At 42.6% G+C, this 17,952-nt stretch overlaps 1 protein-coding gene across 3 annotated transcripts in view; it reads left to right on the forward strand.

The window, feature by feature from the left end:
- Positions 1 to 17,952, forward strand: part of LOC121645730 (segment polarity protein dishevelled homolog DVL-3-like) — a 32,959-nt gene that overhangs the window by 6,032 nt on the left and 8,975 nt on the right. For all 3 annotated transcript variants that reach the window (XM_041994378.1, XM_041994376.1, XM_041994377.1), the window contains exons 3-6: positions 819 to 952; positions 1,088 to 1,176; positions 8,549 to 8,693; positions 10,045 to 10,141. In XM_041994378.1, coding sequence (XP_041850312.1) covers positions 819 to 952; positions 1,088 to 1,176; positions 8,549 to 8,693; positions 10,045 to 10,141 — 465 coding nt within the window. The remainder of the gene's footprint in view (positions 1 to 818; positions 953 to 1,087; positions 1,177 to 8,548; positions 8,694 to 10,044; positions 10,142 to 17,952) is intronic.

The following is a 17,952-nucleotide window of genomic DNA, read 5'->3' on the forward strand; positions in this document are numbered from 1 at the left end:
CTTCTGTCAGTTGACCAGTTGAGCTGATATTTTCCTGTTCTCATTAGAGTTCCAACCTGAACATGGTTCTTCATGAAAACGACTATAGTGCCACCTAGTGGCCACGTAGAAATTTCCTCTTGATAAAATCATGCTCCGGTTTGTGGGAATTCAACACAGTTTGTATGAAACAAGGTCATGAATGCTTCAGATGTCATCAGTGGACAGGCTGAGGTGCAAGTTGATCCTCTCATGACGAAAATCACCTCTTGATCGACATAAACTCTGGAAGAATGGGTTTATGGCTGTGGGCGAGAGCGGCTGTGTTGCTGGAGGGAGGTTGTTGGCCAATGGGGTGGTGCAATAGGCCGAAGCGGCGCCAGAGGTGCGAGGGCCTCCAACGCTGCTTGCAGCTTTAATTATAAATGGATCTTATTTCACTTTCAGCTTTGAAATTTTGCATGAGGTTGTTATGTAAGTCCAACGTATCTCTTCTTTAAATGTTCGAGCATTGCAGACGTACTTCAGTGGTACACAAGGTCTTTATTTTGTAAGTTTAGCGTGAAGTTATCCCAGACTTTTGACGTCCTCTACTGCCGCCATATTTTTCCCCTGGCAGACTTTATTGTGCATTGTGCAACTCTCAGCAGAGATAGGGAAGAAGACGATGTCTCACTCTGTAGTTTTTTGTTCTTTTTGCGGACAATAGTCAACGGGTAAATTAATTGTCGACTGTTTGTATTGTCGACAAGGTCGACTAATCGTTGCAGCCCTAATGGCGATACTACTTCATGATGGGGAAACCTCAGAACTGATCCAGAATTTCCTCTTCTCTACAGGTGGTGTCATCAGACACCTGCCAGCCAGATTTCAGGGGCTCAGACGTCCAATCAGTGGCCACTCCCTCCAGCCTGGCTCCACCCCCCATAGAGAGGACAAGTGGGATTGGAGACTCCAGACCTCCGTCCTTTCAGTGAGTTTGTATTTGATGCTGAGAGTCTTTCTCTGGATATCCTATAGTTAAACATGGAAGGGAAATGAGCTCATGCTGACCAGATGTGATGTCATTTGTAAATAAAGTGTGTGTTTGTGTGTGTGTGTGTGTCAGTGCCACAGCTGTCAGTCATGATGAACTACAGGAAGTTCAGTCTTGTACACCATCAGAGACACTGCGGAGGACAGGCGTGAGTGAACAAGGTAAGAATACATAGGCAGAGAAAGAGAAGTGAGATAATGCTCATCATCACATTCCTCATACCGATTTATCATGTTCCTCATACCGTTTCGTCATGTTCTTCATACCGTTTCGTCACGTTCTTCATACCGATTCATCACATTCCTCGTACCGATTCATCATGTTCTTCATACTGACTCATCACGTTCCTTGTACCGATTCATCATGTTCCTCATATCGTTTCGTCATGTTCTTCATACCGATTCCTCATGTTCCTTGTACCGATTCATCATGTTCCTCATACCGATTCATCATGTTCCTCATACCGATTCATCACGTTCTTCAAACCGATTCCTCACGTTCCTTGTAGCGATTCATCATGTTCCTTGTACCGATTCATCATGTTCTTCATACCGATTCATCGTGTTCCTCATACCGTTTCGTCATGTTCTTCATACCGATTCATCACGTTCTTCATACCAGTTCCTCACGTTCCTCATACCGATTCATCATGTTCCTCATACCGTTTCGTCATGTTCTTCATACGATTCATCATATACTTCATACCGATTCATCACATTCCTCGTACCAATTCATCACGTTCCTTGTACCGATTCATCATGTTCCTTGTACCGATTCATCATGTTCTTCATACTGATTCATCATGTTCCTCATACCGATTCCTCATGTTCTTCATACCGATTCATCACGTTCTTCATACCGATTCCTCACGTTCCTTGTACCGATTCATCATGTTCCTTGTACCGATTCATCATGTTCTTCATACCGATTCATCATGTTCCTTGTACCGATTCATCATGTTCCTCATACCGATTCATCACGTTCTTCATACCGATTCCTCACGTTCCTTGTACCGATTCATCATGTTCCTTGTACCGATTCATCATGTTCTTCATACCGATTTATCATGTTCCTCATACCGTTTCGTCATGTTCTTCATACCGTTTCGTCACGTTCTTCATACCGATTCATCACATTCCTCGTACCGATTCATCATGTTCTTCATACTGACTCATCACGTTCCTTGTACCGATTCATCATGTTCTTCATTCCGATTCATCATGTTCCTCATATCGTTTCGTCATGTTCTTCATACCGATTCCTCATGTTCCTTGTACCGATTCATCATGTTCCTCATACCGATTCATCATGTTCCTCATACCGATTCATCACGTTCTTCATACCGATTCCTCACGTTCCTTGTACCGATTCATCATGTTCCTTGTACCGATTCATCATGTTCTTCATACCAGTTCCTCACGTTCCTCATACCGATTCATCATGTTCCTCATACCGTTTCGTCATGTTCTTCATACCGATTCATCATGTACTTCATACCGATTCATCACATTCCTCGTACCGATTCATCACGTTCCTTGTACCGATTCATCATGTTCCTTGTACCGATTCATCATGTTCTTCATACTGATTCATCATGTTCCTCATACCGATTCCTCATGTTCTTCATACCGATTCATCACGTTCTTCATACCGATTCCTCACGTTCCTTGTACCGATTCATCATGTTCCTTGTACCGATTCCTCATGTTCTTCATATCGATTGTTCATGTTCTTCATACCGATTCATCATGTTCCTTGTACCGATTCATCATGTTCCTCATACCGATTCATCACGTTCTTCATACCGATTCCTCACGTTCCTTGTACCGATTCATCATGTTCCTTGTACCGATTCATCATGTTCTTCATACCGATTCATCACGTTCTTCATACCAGTTCCTCACGTTCCTCATACCGATTCATCATGTTCTTCATACCGTTTCGTCACGTTCTTCATACCGATTCATCACGTTCTTCGTACCGATTCATCACGTTCCTTGTACCGATTCATCATGTTCCTTGTACCGTTTCGTCATGTTCTTCATACCGATTCATCATGTACTTCATACCGATTCATCACATTCCTCGTACCGATTCATCACGTTCCTTGTACCGATTCATCATGTTCCTTGTACCGATTCATCATGTTCTTCATACCGATTCATCATGTTCTTCATACCGATTCATCATGTTCTTCATACCGATTCATCACGTTCCTAATACCGATTCCTCACGTTCCTCATACCGATTCATCACGTTCTTCATACCGATTCATCACGTTCCTAATACCGATTCCTCACGTTCCTTATACCGATTCATCACGTTCTTCATACCGATTCCTCACGTTCCTTGTACCGATTCATCATGTTCTTCATACCGATTCATCATGTTCCTCATACCGATTCATCATGTTCTTCATACCGATTCATCATGTTCCTTGTACCGATTCATCATGTTCTTCATACCGATTCATCATGTTCCTCATACTGATTCATCATGTTCCTCATACCGATTCATCATGTTCTTCATACCGATTCATCATGTTCCTAATACCGATTCATCATGTTCTTCATACCGATTCATCATGTTCCTTGTACCGATTCATCATGTTCTTCATACCGATTCATCATGTTCCTCATACTGATTCATCATGTTCCTCATACTGATTCATCATGTTCTTCATACCGATTCATCATGTTCCTCATACCGATTCATCATGTTCTTCATACCGATTCATCATGTTCCTTGTACCGATTCATCATGTTCTTCATACCGATTCCTCACGTTCCTCATACCGATTCATCATGTTCTTTATACCGATATATCTTGTTCCTCATACCGATTCATCACGTTCCTTATACCGATTCATCACGTTCCTCATACCGATTCATCACATTCCCTATACCGATTCATCATGTTCTTCATACCGATTCATCACATTCCTCATACCAATTCATCACGTTCCTCATACCGATTTATCACGTTCCTCATACCGATTCATCACGTTCTTCATACCGATATATCACGTTCCTCATACAGATTCATCATGTTCTTCATTCCGATTCATCACGTTCCTCATACCGATTCATCACTTTCCTCATACCGATTCATCACGTTCTTCATACCGATATATCACATTCTTCATACCGATTTATCATGTTCCTCATACAGATTCATCATGTTCTTCATACCGATATATCACATTCCTCATACCGATTCATCATGTTCTTCATACCGATTCATCACGTTCCTCATACCGATTCATCATGTTCTTCATACTGACTCATCACGTTCCTCATACCGATTCATCACATTCCTCATACCGATTCCTCATGTTCCTCATACCGATTCATCACGTTCTTCATACCGATATATCACGTTCCTCATACCGATTCATCATGTTCTTCATACCGATTCATCACGTTCCTCATACCGATTCATCATGTTCTTCATACTGACTCATCACGTTCCTCATACCGATTCATCACATTCCTCACACCGATTCATCATCTTCTTCATGCCGATTTATCACGTTCCTCATACTAATTCATCATGCTCTTCATGCCGATTCATCATGTTCTACAAACTGATTTATCAAATCAAATCAAACTTTATTTATGAAGCACCTTTCATGCTGGGGCAACACAAAGTGCTTTACATTAAAAAATCAATTTATGCATATTAAAACCAAAACGAAAGGAAATGCTCCTTAAATAACTGAATCTTTAGCTTGCTTTTAAAAGTTGATAAGGACTCTGCGGATCGGACGGAGTTTCGTAGATGGTTCCACCACCGGGGAACAACAGAGGAGAAGAGTGTAGCTACTGATGTGGCTCCACCTTGTGGTGGGAGCACTAGGCATCTTTCGCTGGCAGAGCGTAACTGTGGAGAGGGAGTGTAGCTCTGGATTAAGGAGTGGAGGTAGACCGGAGCCGTTTGGGTTATTGTTGTGTAAGCCAGAAACAGAGCTTTGAATCTGATGCGCTGCAACTGGAAGCCAGTGGAGAGCGATTAGCAGCGGAGTGACATGAGCTCTTTTGGGCTGGTTGAAGACCAGACGTGCTGCTGCGTTCTGGATCATCTGCAGAGGTTTAACTGAGCATGCAGGCAGGCCAGCCAGTAAGGAGGTGCAGTAGTCAATGCGTGAAATGATCAGAGCCTGGACCAGGAGCTGGGCCGTGTGGTAGGGTCAGGTAGGGTCTGATCCTCCTGATGTTGTAGAGAGCAAATCGGCAAGATCGAGCAACCGAGGCAACATGGTCCTTAAAGGTCAGCTGGTTGTCTACCATGACACCAAGATTCCTGGTAGAAGATGTAGACACAAGCGTGATGGAGTCAAGCTGCATGCTTATCTGTGGCGGTAAGGAAGGATTGGTTGGAAAGACAATAAGCTCGGTCATAGACAGATTTAGCTGAAGGTGGCGATCCTTCATCCATGCGGAGATATCAGCAACATGCTGATATTCACATTGAGACGGTTGTGTTGTCAGGTGGGAAAGAAAGGAAAAGCTGAGTGTCATCTGCATAGCAGTGGTAGGAAAAAACCATGAGAGCTAATGACTGCACCGAGTGAGGAGGTGTATAGTGAAAAGAGAAGAGGGCCAACCGAGCCCTGAGGCACCCCTGTTGTCAGCCCATGTGATCTGGACACGCCCCCTCACCAAGATACTTTGAAAGATCTTCCTGTGAGGTAGGACGTAAACCACGAGAGGACAGATCCTGAGATGCCAAGCTCTGAGAGTGTGGAGAACAGTATATGATGGTTGACCGTGTCAAAGGCAGCAGACAGGTCCAGCAGTATAAGGACTGAGGATTGACCAGCGGATCTGGCAACCCGTAGGGAATCAGTAACTGGCAGGAGAGCAGTTTCAGTAGAGCGGCCTTGCCTATAGCCAGACTGATATGGATCTAACAGGTTGTTGTCTTGGAAGGAACTGTGAGACCTGACTGAAGACGGCACGCTCTAGTAGTTTAGACATGAATGGAAGCAGTGGACCGGGCTTTTTCTGTGGTGGGACCAGAGCTGCAGGTCAGACCGGCTTCAACACTGTTCAGTTTTAAGTCCCTTCTAAAGACCCTCCTCTTTTCATTGGCGTTTCACCCAGTATGAGTTTGCTTTATTGCTTGTGTTGTTTTTGTCTTGTATTGATTTAATTGTTTTAATGATTTTTAATGATTTTATTGTCTTGTCTTTTATTTAATGTTTTGCTGCTTTTACTATATTATGTTCAGCACTTTGTTCAGTAGCTGCTGTCGTAAAGTGCTTTATAAATAAAGTTGGCTTGGCATAGCTAAAAAGAAATTTGGGGTTATTCTTGTTTTCTGTAATAAGATTGGGAAAATTAAGTGTTCTGGCTTGTTTTAACTGTTTTATTGTAGGTTTAAAGTTCCTTAAAAATTTCTAAATAAATTATTCATTTTGTTTTCCTCCATTTCCTCTCTGCTCTCCTGCAATGTCTTTTGAGTCCTTTGATTTGCTCATTCCTCCACGGTGGTGTGGGTTTGGATTTTATTATTTCATCGATAGCTGACTTCTTTGCTGTTAAAATGATAAAATCACATGATGCAGGTAAAATCTGAGCAGGAGTTTGGTTTAAAATTTCAATAAAATTTGCAGCCACTTCAAACGTAATATATTGTTTCCTCACAGTTCTCACTGAGGCTTCCTGTTGGCTAAAAGTGGTGATGTTAAAAAACACACAGTAGTGGTCTGACACAGCAAGGTCAACAACAGAGGACACACCAGTGGACAGACCAAAGGTTATGACCAAGTCCAGGGTGTGTCCTCTGTTGTGAGTAGGCCGTGTGACATGTTGTTTGAAATCTAAACAGTTTAAAAGATTTAAAAACTCCTCTTCAAGAGCATCAGATCTGTTGTCATTGTGTATGTTAAAATCACCAGTTATTAAAATTTTACTGTATTTTGAGCGTATTACAGTTAAAAAGTCAGAAATTCTTGTATAAAGCAGGAGACAGGCTTGGGTGGTCTATTAACAGTCACAGATAAAATAGGTGGGTTGCTAAAAACAAAAGCATGATATTCAAATGACGAGTAATTATCAATCATGTCATATTCCTTATACCGGTGTATCATGTTCCTCATACTCATTCATCATGTTCTTCATACCATTTCATCAGGTTTTTCATAGCAATTCATCATGTTCCAGATACTAATTTATCATTGTCCAGATACTGATTCATCATGTTCCATCTACGGATTATCATCTTATCTTTCTATCAAAATACTGTTCAAGAAGGCAAATGTAAATTCCTTTCAAGTGTTATTTCTGCTAGTTGCAATTGGCCCCAGGTTTTGTTCAGTACAATTCAGTCTGTCACAAATCCCTCTGTTAACGCCAGATTAACTTAAAAATGTGTCTAAATCAACCTGTGACGAGTTTCTACATCACTTTATTGACTACGTGGCCTCAGTTAGAGCATTAACAACAGTATGGCTAGCATTTCAGTCGTGCACCTGCCTCCTTCCCTTGGAGTTATGCTTCATCAGGGACATGGAGTTTAAGGCCAGACTGAAAACCTGTTTCTAGATCAGCCTTTAACACATGATAGTGGTGTCACTTGAGAATATTGTGATATTTATAATTTATGTGTTCTATGTTTAGTCTTGTTTTCGACTCTGTCCAGCACTTTGATCAACTAGGGTTTTTAAAATGTGCTTTTAAAAAAATTGATTTTTGATTGATGTTCAACCTATCAATCCATCATGTTGCTCATACCAGTCCAATCCAACTTTATTTATAAAACATTTAAAAAAACAACCACAGAGGACCAAAATGCTGTACGGAAGACTAAAGCACAGAGAATAAAATCAGTCAAAACAATAAAAGAAATAAATAAGACAGATTAAAGTTAGGACTGTCAAAAATAATATATTAACAGCAGTAACTAGTTTATGTAATTAACTGAGTTAAAATCTTTAACGCAAGCGTGGCACGACGAGCCCCACACATCTGTTGTTTCTCCATCATGACGGTGAGACGTGGAGGCATCCAGAGGCCAGATGGAAGAGACGAGCCTGCTGACTCTATGGAAGGATTTGAGAATAAAAAGAACATTGATGGAACAACACGTGGGCGTCGCCCTCGGGGAAGTCGATGATCTTTTAACACACACACACATTTTTCAAGTTGTTTTGTTTTGCTGAGTTGTGAACCAACATTGCTGGTCTGGTGGCTTTCTGGTCTTCTCTGTGTCCGCAGATTTCAGAGTCACTAATGGTGATTAATCATGATTAATTAATTTTTTAAGCTGTGGTTAATCTGATTAAAAATATTTATCATTTGACATATCTAGTTAAAATATAAAAACAGAAGCAAAATGTGAACCCGATTCATGATGTTCCTCTTACCGATTCATTTTACATCATGTAGTCGTGTTTGAATGATCAGACGTGACTGGATGTTTAAATGAGGGCGTGGCCTGCAGAAAAACACCTGGCTGCAGGTTGAAATTCCTGCCTCTCAGCTCACATGTGACACACAAACTGTCTCTGATTTACATGTGTCTGTGCAGGCGGCCGTCTGAATGGGCACACTAACCAACCAGCTGATCAGAGGGGGGCGGGGCCAGCAGGTGGAGGAGACAGCTCATCAACCCAACAGAGCAGCGAGTTGGAGACGACCAGTTTCTGCTCATCTGAGGAAGACTCAGGAGGAAGGTGAGTGGAAGTCCAGCAGAGACGAGGAAAACGAGGTGTCTCCGCGGGTGGTCCAACATCCAGACTGAGCAGAACTCCTCTGATAGAGCTTCTCCCAGATTTATTATGAGCCAGTCAAATTAAATCAGCCTGTAAGGCAACAAAACTTCATGAGTTTCTTCATCTGTTCATCATCTTCTGTCCAGAGTGAAGCAAACATCAGACCTGTGCTCCAGAAGGGTATTTTAACTCGGAAGTCGTGGTTTCATGAGTCTGGAAAGTTGTGGAAATGCGTTTGCAGGCTGTGAATTCAGTGGCCATTTTGCAGTTAGTGAGCATTGACATGTTTTCTTCTTCCTGTGCTGATGGTGAGGTGCCTGATGGAGCCTGATGGAGCTGTCTGTACTGGTGGACCAGTACTAACATGGTCTAAAAATGTTGCTCTGCTCCTTTAAGGCCATTGGGTCACGTGACTGTGTGACATCATCAGCAGCTCTTGCTGTGATTTGTCAGTGTGTTTGACACACATCCACTTGCCCTCAGGTGCTTTTCTTCTGCTCCAGTAAAGCTCTTCTCACACTCCAGCTGTGATTGGCTGCTGCAGGTCACATGACTGATGGTGGCGTTTGTATTGTCCTGCAGATAAAAGTGTCCCATCTGATCCGGTAGCAGAAATAATGTTCCTGAGACTCGTCTGCAGCTCCGTCTTAATCCCTCTTCTCTCTGGATTCTGATGTGAAGAACTTTGATTTTGTTTCTGTTTCTGAAAACTGATTTTTATTTTGTCTCACGTATTTTTTATTGATAATTTATCAGGTTTGTGTTGTTTCAGCATTCATTTAGAATTTTAACTGATGAATCTAAAGTTTTGTTTATTATTAAGTTATTCAAATCATTATTTTCAGTTTCCTTTTTGAAATGTTTTAATATATTTTCTGATTTGACAAATTTTGCAATGATTAGTTAAAATGTTCAGGTTTTATTTCATATTAATCTTTCTAACGTCTTCTACATGACACAAATTTACCTTTTGCTTTAATTTTTAAACTATTTTGAATTTTTCCTGAAAATTATTTTATTTAATTGTGAATAATAAAAGATTTCATATTTTAATTTTAGTTTTTGATAATTATTTTAAATGATCAGATTTAATAGTATTTTTATCAATATTTTTATTGTATTTTCTTTCATATTTTTCCACATTTTTATATATATATATATTGTGTGTGTAGTTTTAGTTATTTAATTTTTTCCTTCATATTTTCTTGGATTGTTTCCACTCATCAGTCCGATCCAGCTGATTCCTTGTTGCTTAGTAACCACACAGCTGTGAGCTGAAATGAGTGTGTTACCTACTGTGATGTCATGGCAGGTTCAGCCAATCGACAGAGCAGAGCAGCTCCTCCCCGCGACTCATCAGGCGACAGCGGCGCTGCCACCGAAAACCCAAAACACCGCGGATGGAGAGGGTATACACACACACACACACACTCATAATGTATGTTTGGGGTGTCAGTGTGGATGTGACCAGTAGGGGCAGCACAGAGACAAACGGAAATAGTTTTATTAAATGTCCTTCAGAACATCTACAAAACACTAACGTAACCAGGACTAACTTACCAGGGGCCTCATTTCTAAAGCTGGGGTAGGAACAGAAACCAGTATACACCACTTCTAGTCAGCTTCTGGGATTTATACAACCAGACCAGATGCCAGAACATCCCTACCTCCACGACTACTCTGACCTGCCGTACGTACAAAATCTGGAGAAACTGCGACGCCGGAGTCCAGAATAAAACCAGAGATGATGTGAAACGTGAATCACATATTACCTTTCATAGCACGTTAGATATTAAAGCTGTTTGCTGCCAGCAGGTTCCAGACACATTATTAATAATTACTATTAAATAACATGGTTGCCATGGAAACGTGCTCTTAGTCAGGCTACAGTCAGGTGTCTCCACCTGTAGCTGTTCAGCACTTCCTGCTTTGCTGCAGTGCGGACGCTTCCTGCTTTGCTCTCCTTTCTGCTTGCATTTTCTTCTTTTTTTCTTCTTTTTTCGTATCTTTACCGGCAAGAAATTAGGAACAAGGACTCCTGGTCACTTATAAATCACTGGAACGAATATATTTTTAGATAAATTTAGTTGATTGCCATCGGAGAACTAGTGGAATGATGTCTCCTAACCCTGCAGTATCTGCACTGAGTGTGAGCAACTTTCTTTGAGGATAACACAGCTGGAGAAGAGGATTGAAACACTGCAAGACATTCGTGTGAATGAAGAATTTATTGACTCTGTTGTAGCTTCTGTACAAGCTACTGAGTTGTCAAATGGATTGAGTCACATCTTCATACGCGAAGGCATGTCGAATGTGGAGCCTCCCGCTACAGACCTGGCTGATACACTTCCCTGGATGTGTTCAAATGACATTGGAATAGCTGGAAAATCCCAAACCGGACCATCAGACTGATCCCTCCTACTGGAACACTGTTGGTGCCAGACCAAAGTCATCAACCCCGGCCAGAACCTGGTCTGATGTTGTTCGTCGCAGAGGTAAATCCAGCAGGAAATTTAAAGCTGCAGCACTCACTCCACCATCTGAAGTCTCACTGCATAATAAATATGATGTGTTGAGTCATATTAAAATGAATGATGATGAATGTAATGCAAGGATTTATCAAAATTCAAGAAATAGCCCTAAAACTCAGCCCAGGGCTAACCAGACCAGGAGGAGAGGCCAAAATCCCACAAACAGGAGGACTAGAGAAGCTATCGGCGCCTCCACACAAAAACAAATAGACACAATTCTGATTGGGGACTCCATAACACAGCATGTGAGGATGGCAAAGACGGAAAATTTAACACTTTTTGATACATTAGTCAGGGAACTGACAGAGATGTTTAGACCATTCTGTCTTCACATCCAGATGGTATGAAGATTATTGTCCACACAGGGTCTTTTGATATTCTGGGGAGGAAAATTGGCTCTGAGATCCTGAAAAAAGACTTTTCTCTGCTGTTGGAGAGACTGTGTCAGTTTGGAGCACACCATGTTTACATTTCAGGACCCATTCCTACAGCGGGTAAAGGGATTGAACTTTTCAGTAGGCTTCTTGGCCTGAACACATGGTTATCAAACGCATGTATCACCCATGGGATAAAGTTCATTGATAACTTCAGTATCTTTTGGAACTGTAAGGAGCGATTCAGACCTGATGGTCTGCATCCAAATCTAACTGGATGCAGATTACTTGGTGCACACTTGCGTCATGCTGTTGGGACGGCAAACCCAAACATGATGTACAGATAAGAGCGAAGGACACAGCAGAGAAGCAATCAACTCCCAGCTCTCCCCCCTCATCAGACCCTCTTCTCCACATCACCCAAGGTCTTCAAAGGATGTCTCTATCCCGGACCGGACCCCAGCGACCACCATCTACCAAGAAATACAGGGCTCCCCCTCCTCCCCCTCCTCATCCTCCTCTTAGATCATCTGTCCTGGCAGAGCAGGGCATGAGAGGAGGTGCAGGAGGTTCCCAGAGCAGCAGAATTCACAACAAAGATAACATGCCATGATGCGTTCAGGGTCCTTGCTGTAGTTTTGCTACTACTGACAGCTGTTCTGAGATCAAGCCTGGACCCAGTAGGATTCCTGTGTTAGTTTGTAAAATAAGGAATCGAACACGGTCAGCTTGTGGGGTGAATCGATCTAATCTGTTAACTGTACCTTGTATAACTCAGAATACAACAGAGACCAGAGTAAACTTCATAAAACTAGCTGTACTAAATGTTAGATCTCTGTCCAACAATCACTGTTAGTTAATGACTTCATCATTTCTCACAGTTTAGATTTTCTTTTTCTGACAGAAACATGGTTAACAGAAGACACAAGTGCTACAGTTCTTAATGAAACAGCACCCCCTCATTTTAGTTTTATAAATAAATGTGGAAACGGGAGGAAAGGGGGAGGAGAAGCTGCCTTATTTAAAGATTCATTCCAGTGTAAAGAAATGTCATTTGGTGATTTTACTTCTTTTGAATATCTTAGTTTTATTTTAAGGGGCATTCCTAAAATCCTATTTCTAATCATCTACAGATGTCCAGGACATTGTGCAAATTTTATTGATGAATTTTCTGAATTATTGTCGGTTGTCTCTACTGATTTTAACCATTTCATGTTAACTGGGGATTTTAACATTCACATAGATAACATGACGGATGGTAATGTCAAGGAATTTTCTTCCATATTGGATGTTTGGTTTGTGGCAGCATGTAAAAGAACCGACCCACATTCGAGGTCACATTCTGGACCTGGTTATTTCAAAAGGTGTGGAAATTTTTTCTGTAGCTGTCACTGACTCGGTCTTGTCTGACCATTTTTGTATTTTGTTTGATTTACTGATCATTCAGAATGTCCAACCAACCTGCTCCTCGGTTAGGAAGAGGTACATTAATGAAATAACAAGTGCTAAGTTTGTGGAGGCCATAGCTATGTTACCAACAACCAGTGCAGAGTCAGTTGATGGACTCCTGGATAATTTCAATCTGAAAATTTTGAATGTAATGGATGCTGTTGCACCGATAAGAATCAAGAGCAACTTGAGCAAACAGAAAACACCATGGAGAAACACCACTGTGGTTACCAGCCTAAAAAGAGAATGCAGAAAAACTGAGCGGAAATGGCGGAAAAATAAACTTCAAATTTACTATGAGCTGTACAAACAAAGCCTGCGTAACTATAACAATGAGCTGTGCAAGGCCAGAGAGCTGCATTTATCTGAAATGATTAACAGGAACGTCAACAATTCTCTCTGTTTGCTATGATTGAAAAACTTACTAATCCTCCTAAACAGATAAGCCCTGAGCTCCTTTACACTGAGAAATAAAACCAATTTACCAACTTTTTTAGCCAAAAAATTAAAACAATCAGACAAAATATTAATTCCACACAGTCACACAAGAAAATTAGTCTGTGTCTAAAACCCGGAAACAATTCTGAAGTTATGTCGCAATTTAAAATGGTGAATTTAAAAATCCTACAAGAAACAGTTTGGCATTTGAAATCAACAACATGCACTCTGGACATGATACCATCCGACTTTTTAAAACCAGTTTTTACCTCAGTAGAAAGTGGTCTCCTACTGATAGTTAACAGCTCACTGGCATCAGGCATTTTTCCCAAGTCACTAAAGATAGCTGCTATTAAGCCTCCTAAAGAAAAGGACTCTAGACGCCTCTATAATGAACAACTATAGACCGTCTCTAACCTCTTTTATTTTCAAGATTATTGAAAAAGTTGTATTTCACCAGCTTCATGACTTTTTAAATGAAAGTGGAAATCTTGATAAATTTCAGTCCGGCGTCCGACCTCATCACAGCCCTGAAACAGCTCTGGTCACAGTGTTAAATGACATTAGGTTGAATACCGATTCTGGTCTAGTATCAGTCCTGGTTCTGGTCTAGTATCAGTCCTGGTTCTGTTGGATCTCAGTGCTGCGTTTGATACTGTAGATCACAGAATCCTGTTTTCAGGCTGAAAACTGGGTCAGACTTTCTGGAGCGGTCCTTAACTGGTTCAGGTCCTATTTAGAAGGCCGGAGTTATTTTGTTACGATCGGCAGCTATGAATCTGAGCGAGTGGCCACGACTTGTGGCGTCCCCCAGGGGTCAGTCCTTGGACCTCTTCTGTTCAACTTGTATCTGCTCCCTTTGGGTAAAATATTACAGAACTTTAGCATTAATTATCTAAGTTATGCAGATGATACACAACTTTATGTGTCTCTGTCACCAGATGACTGCAGTCCAATAGACCTAATGTGTCAGTGTCTGGAGCAAATAAACACCTGGATGAGGGAGAATTTTCTACAATTAAATGAAGACAAAACTGAGATTATTCTGTTTGGTAGCAAAGAGAAGAGGGTCAGCATTGGCAAACACCTGGAGACTCGGGCTCTTAAAATCACCAACCAAGTTCGTAACCTGGGAGTGTTGATAGACTCAGACCTGACTTTCAGCAGCCACATCAAAGCTGTCACTAAGAAGCTTTTTACCAGCTCAGAAACATCAACAGGATTAAAAGTTTAGTCTCCCAGAAAGACCAAGAGAAACTCATCCATGCGTTCATCTCCAGTAGACTGGATTACTGTAATGGTCTTTTAACAGGACTTCCTAAAAAGAGCATTAAAGGTCCCATATTATGCAAAATTCACTTTTTAATGGTTTTGGAACAGTCATACTGGTCCCCCCGCATGTGTAGGAGACCCGTAAGTGTGAAACTCTTTCAGGCGCTCTCTCTCCCCCCTGCTCCACCTCTAGGGAAGTAAGCGCTGAAATGAGCTTGTTTGAAAGCGTGTACGTTATGACGTCATAAGGGACAATAACCACTCCCCACAGAGCGATGGACCCGTCTACCGGCTCTCAAAGCCCGCCCTCTAAAAATCACCTAGCGCCCATTGTTTTTCCCTCTTCGGCAACCCTCGTTAGCGGACATGGCTAAGCGACAGAAGCACTGTTCTGTTTGTGGCTGCATAAATGAACACGAAAACGTTTTTTTTACTTCCATCCACTGAACCCACGAGGACTGAGTGGATTAATTTTATTTTTGGAGGAAATGTACCCGGAAAACTTCCAAAGGTTTTGCATGTCTGTGGCCAGCATTTCAAAGAGGACTGTTTCCACAACATGGGGGCATGGAAAGCAGGCTTCGCCAACCGTTTGAAGCTGAAGCCAGGTTCAATACCAACTGTCCGTGACACAGCTGGAGAGGTAAGAGCTGGCAGTTATTTTATCGTTTCGGCCTTATTAGTCTGATAGCTTGAAAATATATTAACCTGTCAATCACCTCATGACGGGCGATGCGATGGGCGGAGCCAACAGCTGAGCTGCTCCACCAGGGTTCCGCCCACCATAAACGGCACATTTCTGAAGCTGCTAAAAAGAGGGAGGTGAAGAGAAGCCGCTGCACTCAAACTGAGGGTCGATTTGTCCATACCATGGCGGAAATATTTCATTTAGATATTAATGAATGGTCTCAGATTGGGAATAAAGTGTATAATATGGGACCTTTAAACATCTGCAGCTCATCCAGAACGCTGCTGCTAGAGTTTTAACCAGGACTAAGAGATCTAAACACATCACACCAGTTTTTAAATCTTTACACTGGTTTCCTGTCAGTCACAGAATAGATTTTAAAACCCTTCTGATTGTTTACAAATCCCAGAATGGTTTAGGCCCAGAATACATCTGTGATATGTTCAGAGAATATAAACCTAGCAGAGCTCTTAGGTCCAAAGACTCTAGTCAACTGGTCCAGGCCAGAGTCCAGACCAGAGTCCAGACCAGAGTCCAGACTAAAGATGGAGAAGCAGCATTTAGCTGTTATGCTGCAAACAAGTGGCACAAACTGCCAGTGGAGATTAAACTTTCACCAAATGTAGACATTTTTAAATCCAGGTTAAAAACATTTCTTTTCTCATGCACCTAAGCATGAAATCTGCACGGTAACTTTTTTTTTTTTAACTTATCTTGCTTTTAATCATTTTAATGTAATTTATTATTTTATTGTGATTATGTGTTGATGCCTTTTACTATTCTAAATATCTGTAATGTCTTTGTTTTATGTAAAGCACTTTGAATTGTCCTGTACATGAAATGTGTTCTACAAATAAACTGCCTTGCCTTGCCTTCAGAACTTTGATGGTTGGATATAAAACGGCTCCCCAGAGCATAAAGACGTACAACGGCTGATCTGGTTCTGCTGGACCACATGGAGCCAGACTCCGGAGGGATTAGATTTTCAGAGACCAGGAAGACTTACTCCCTGGCTCATGACCCGGTTCTGACTGTCGTGTGCTGTGCTGTTGGATCTCTGTAATGGTTTGGGCCCGGCATTCCAGAGACCACCAGGAGGAACCAGACCGTGCCAGGAGGAACCAGACCGTTCCAGGAGGAACCAGACCATGCCAGGAGGAATCAGACCGTGCCAGGAGGAACCAGACCGTACCAGGAGGAACCAGACCGTGCCAGGAGGAACCGGACCTTACCAGGAGGAACCAGACCGTACCAGGAGGAACAAGACCGTGCCAAGGGTAACCAGACCGTACCAGGAGGAACCAAACCGTGCCTGGAGGAACCGGACCTTACCAGGAGGAACCGGACCTTACCAGGAGGAACCAGACCGTGCCAGGAGGAATCAGACCGTGCCAGGAGGAACCAGACCGTACCAGGAGGAACCAGACCTTGCCAGGAGGAACCGGACCTTACCAGGAGGAACCAGACCGTGCCAGGAGGAATCAGACTGTGCCAGGAGGAACCAGACCGTACCAGGAGGAACCAGACCGTGCCAGAAGGAACCAGACCATACCAGGAGGAACAAGACCGTGCCAGGGGTAACCAGACCGTACCAGGAGGAACCAGACCGTGCCAGGAGGAACCAGACCGTACCAGGAGGAACCAGACCTTACCAGGAGGAACCAGACCGTGCCAGGAGTAACCAGACCGTACCAGGAGGAACCAGACCATACCAGGAGGAACCAGACCGTGCCAGGAGTAACCAGACCGTACCAGGAGGAACCAGACCTTACCAGGAGGAACCAGACCGTGCCAGGAGTAACCAGACCGTACCAGGAGGAACCAGACCGTACCAGGAGGAACAAGACCATACCAGGAGGAACCAGACCGTCCCAGTCCCTCTGCAGGTGCTAACTAGGTTTTCTTGCAACCGGCACCTTCCAGAGGGACCTGGCTGCCAGGTCGGGGATCTCACAGCCAACCTTCAGCCGTGTTATACCAGACGTGAAACGTTTCACCGATGGAATCGCTGCTGGTGATGCACTAAAGCTGCAGTAAGAACCAGAAGAGATGAAATAATAATAATAATAATAATAATCTCAGAGGAAAACTGGAAGTGAAACCTGCTGTCATTAACAAAACATTTTCATTCTCTAAAGGTCCAGATCATGTGTGGTTCAACATGTGGCTCATCGGCCTGGGTCCACTAACTGAGGCGGCAGCTTCATCTGCAGATTCTGCTCCGTATTATGTTCTTGGAAACAAGGCTTCAGGTGACTAATGGAAGTACCAGAACTGCTCTACGTTCTGGTGTCTGCAGACGTCTTTCTGAACAAGTCGTCCCAGCATGTAGCAGCCAGTAAAAGAACAGGCGGAAAGTAGCTTCAGTCCTTCATTCTAGACCCAGCAGAGCAGGACCAGACTGGAGGCTGGAGGTCTAGAAGTGATGCAACGCTTAGGAAACACGTAGAGGAGGATTTATTTATTTA

This window comes from Melanotaenia boesemani, chromosome 9 (genome assembly GCF_017639745.1).
Source record: "Melanotaenia boesemani isolate fMelBoe1 chromosome 9, fMelBoe1.pri, whole genome shotgun sequence".
NCBI classification, from domain to species: domain Eukaryota; kingdom Metazoa; phylum Chordata; class Actinopteri; order Atheriniformes; family Melanotaeniidae; genus Melanotaenia; species Melanotaenia boesemani.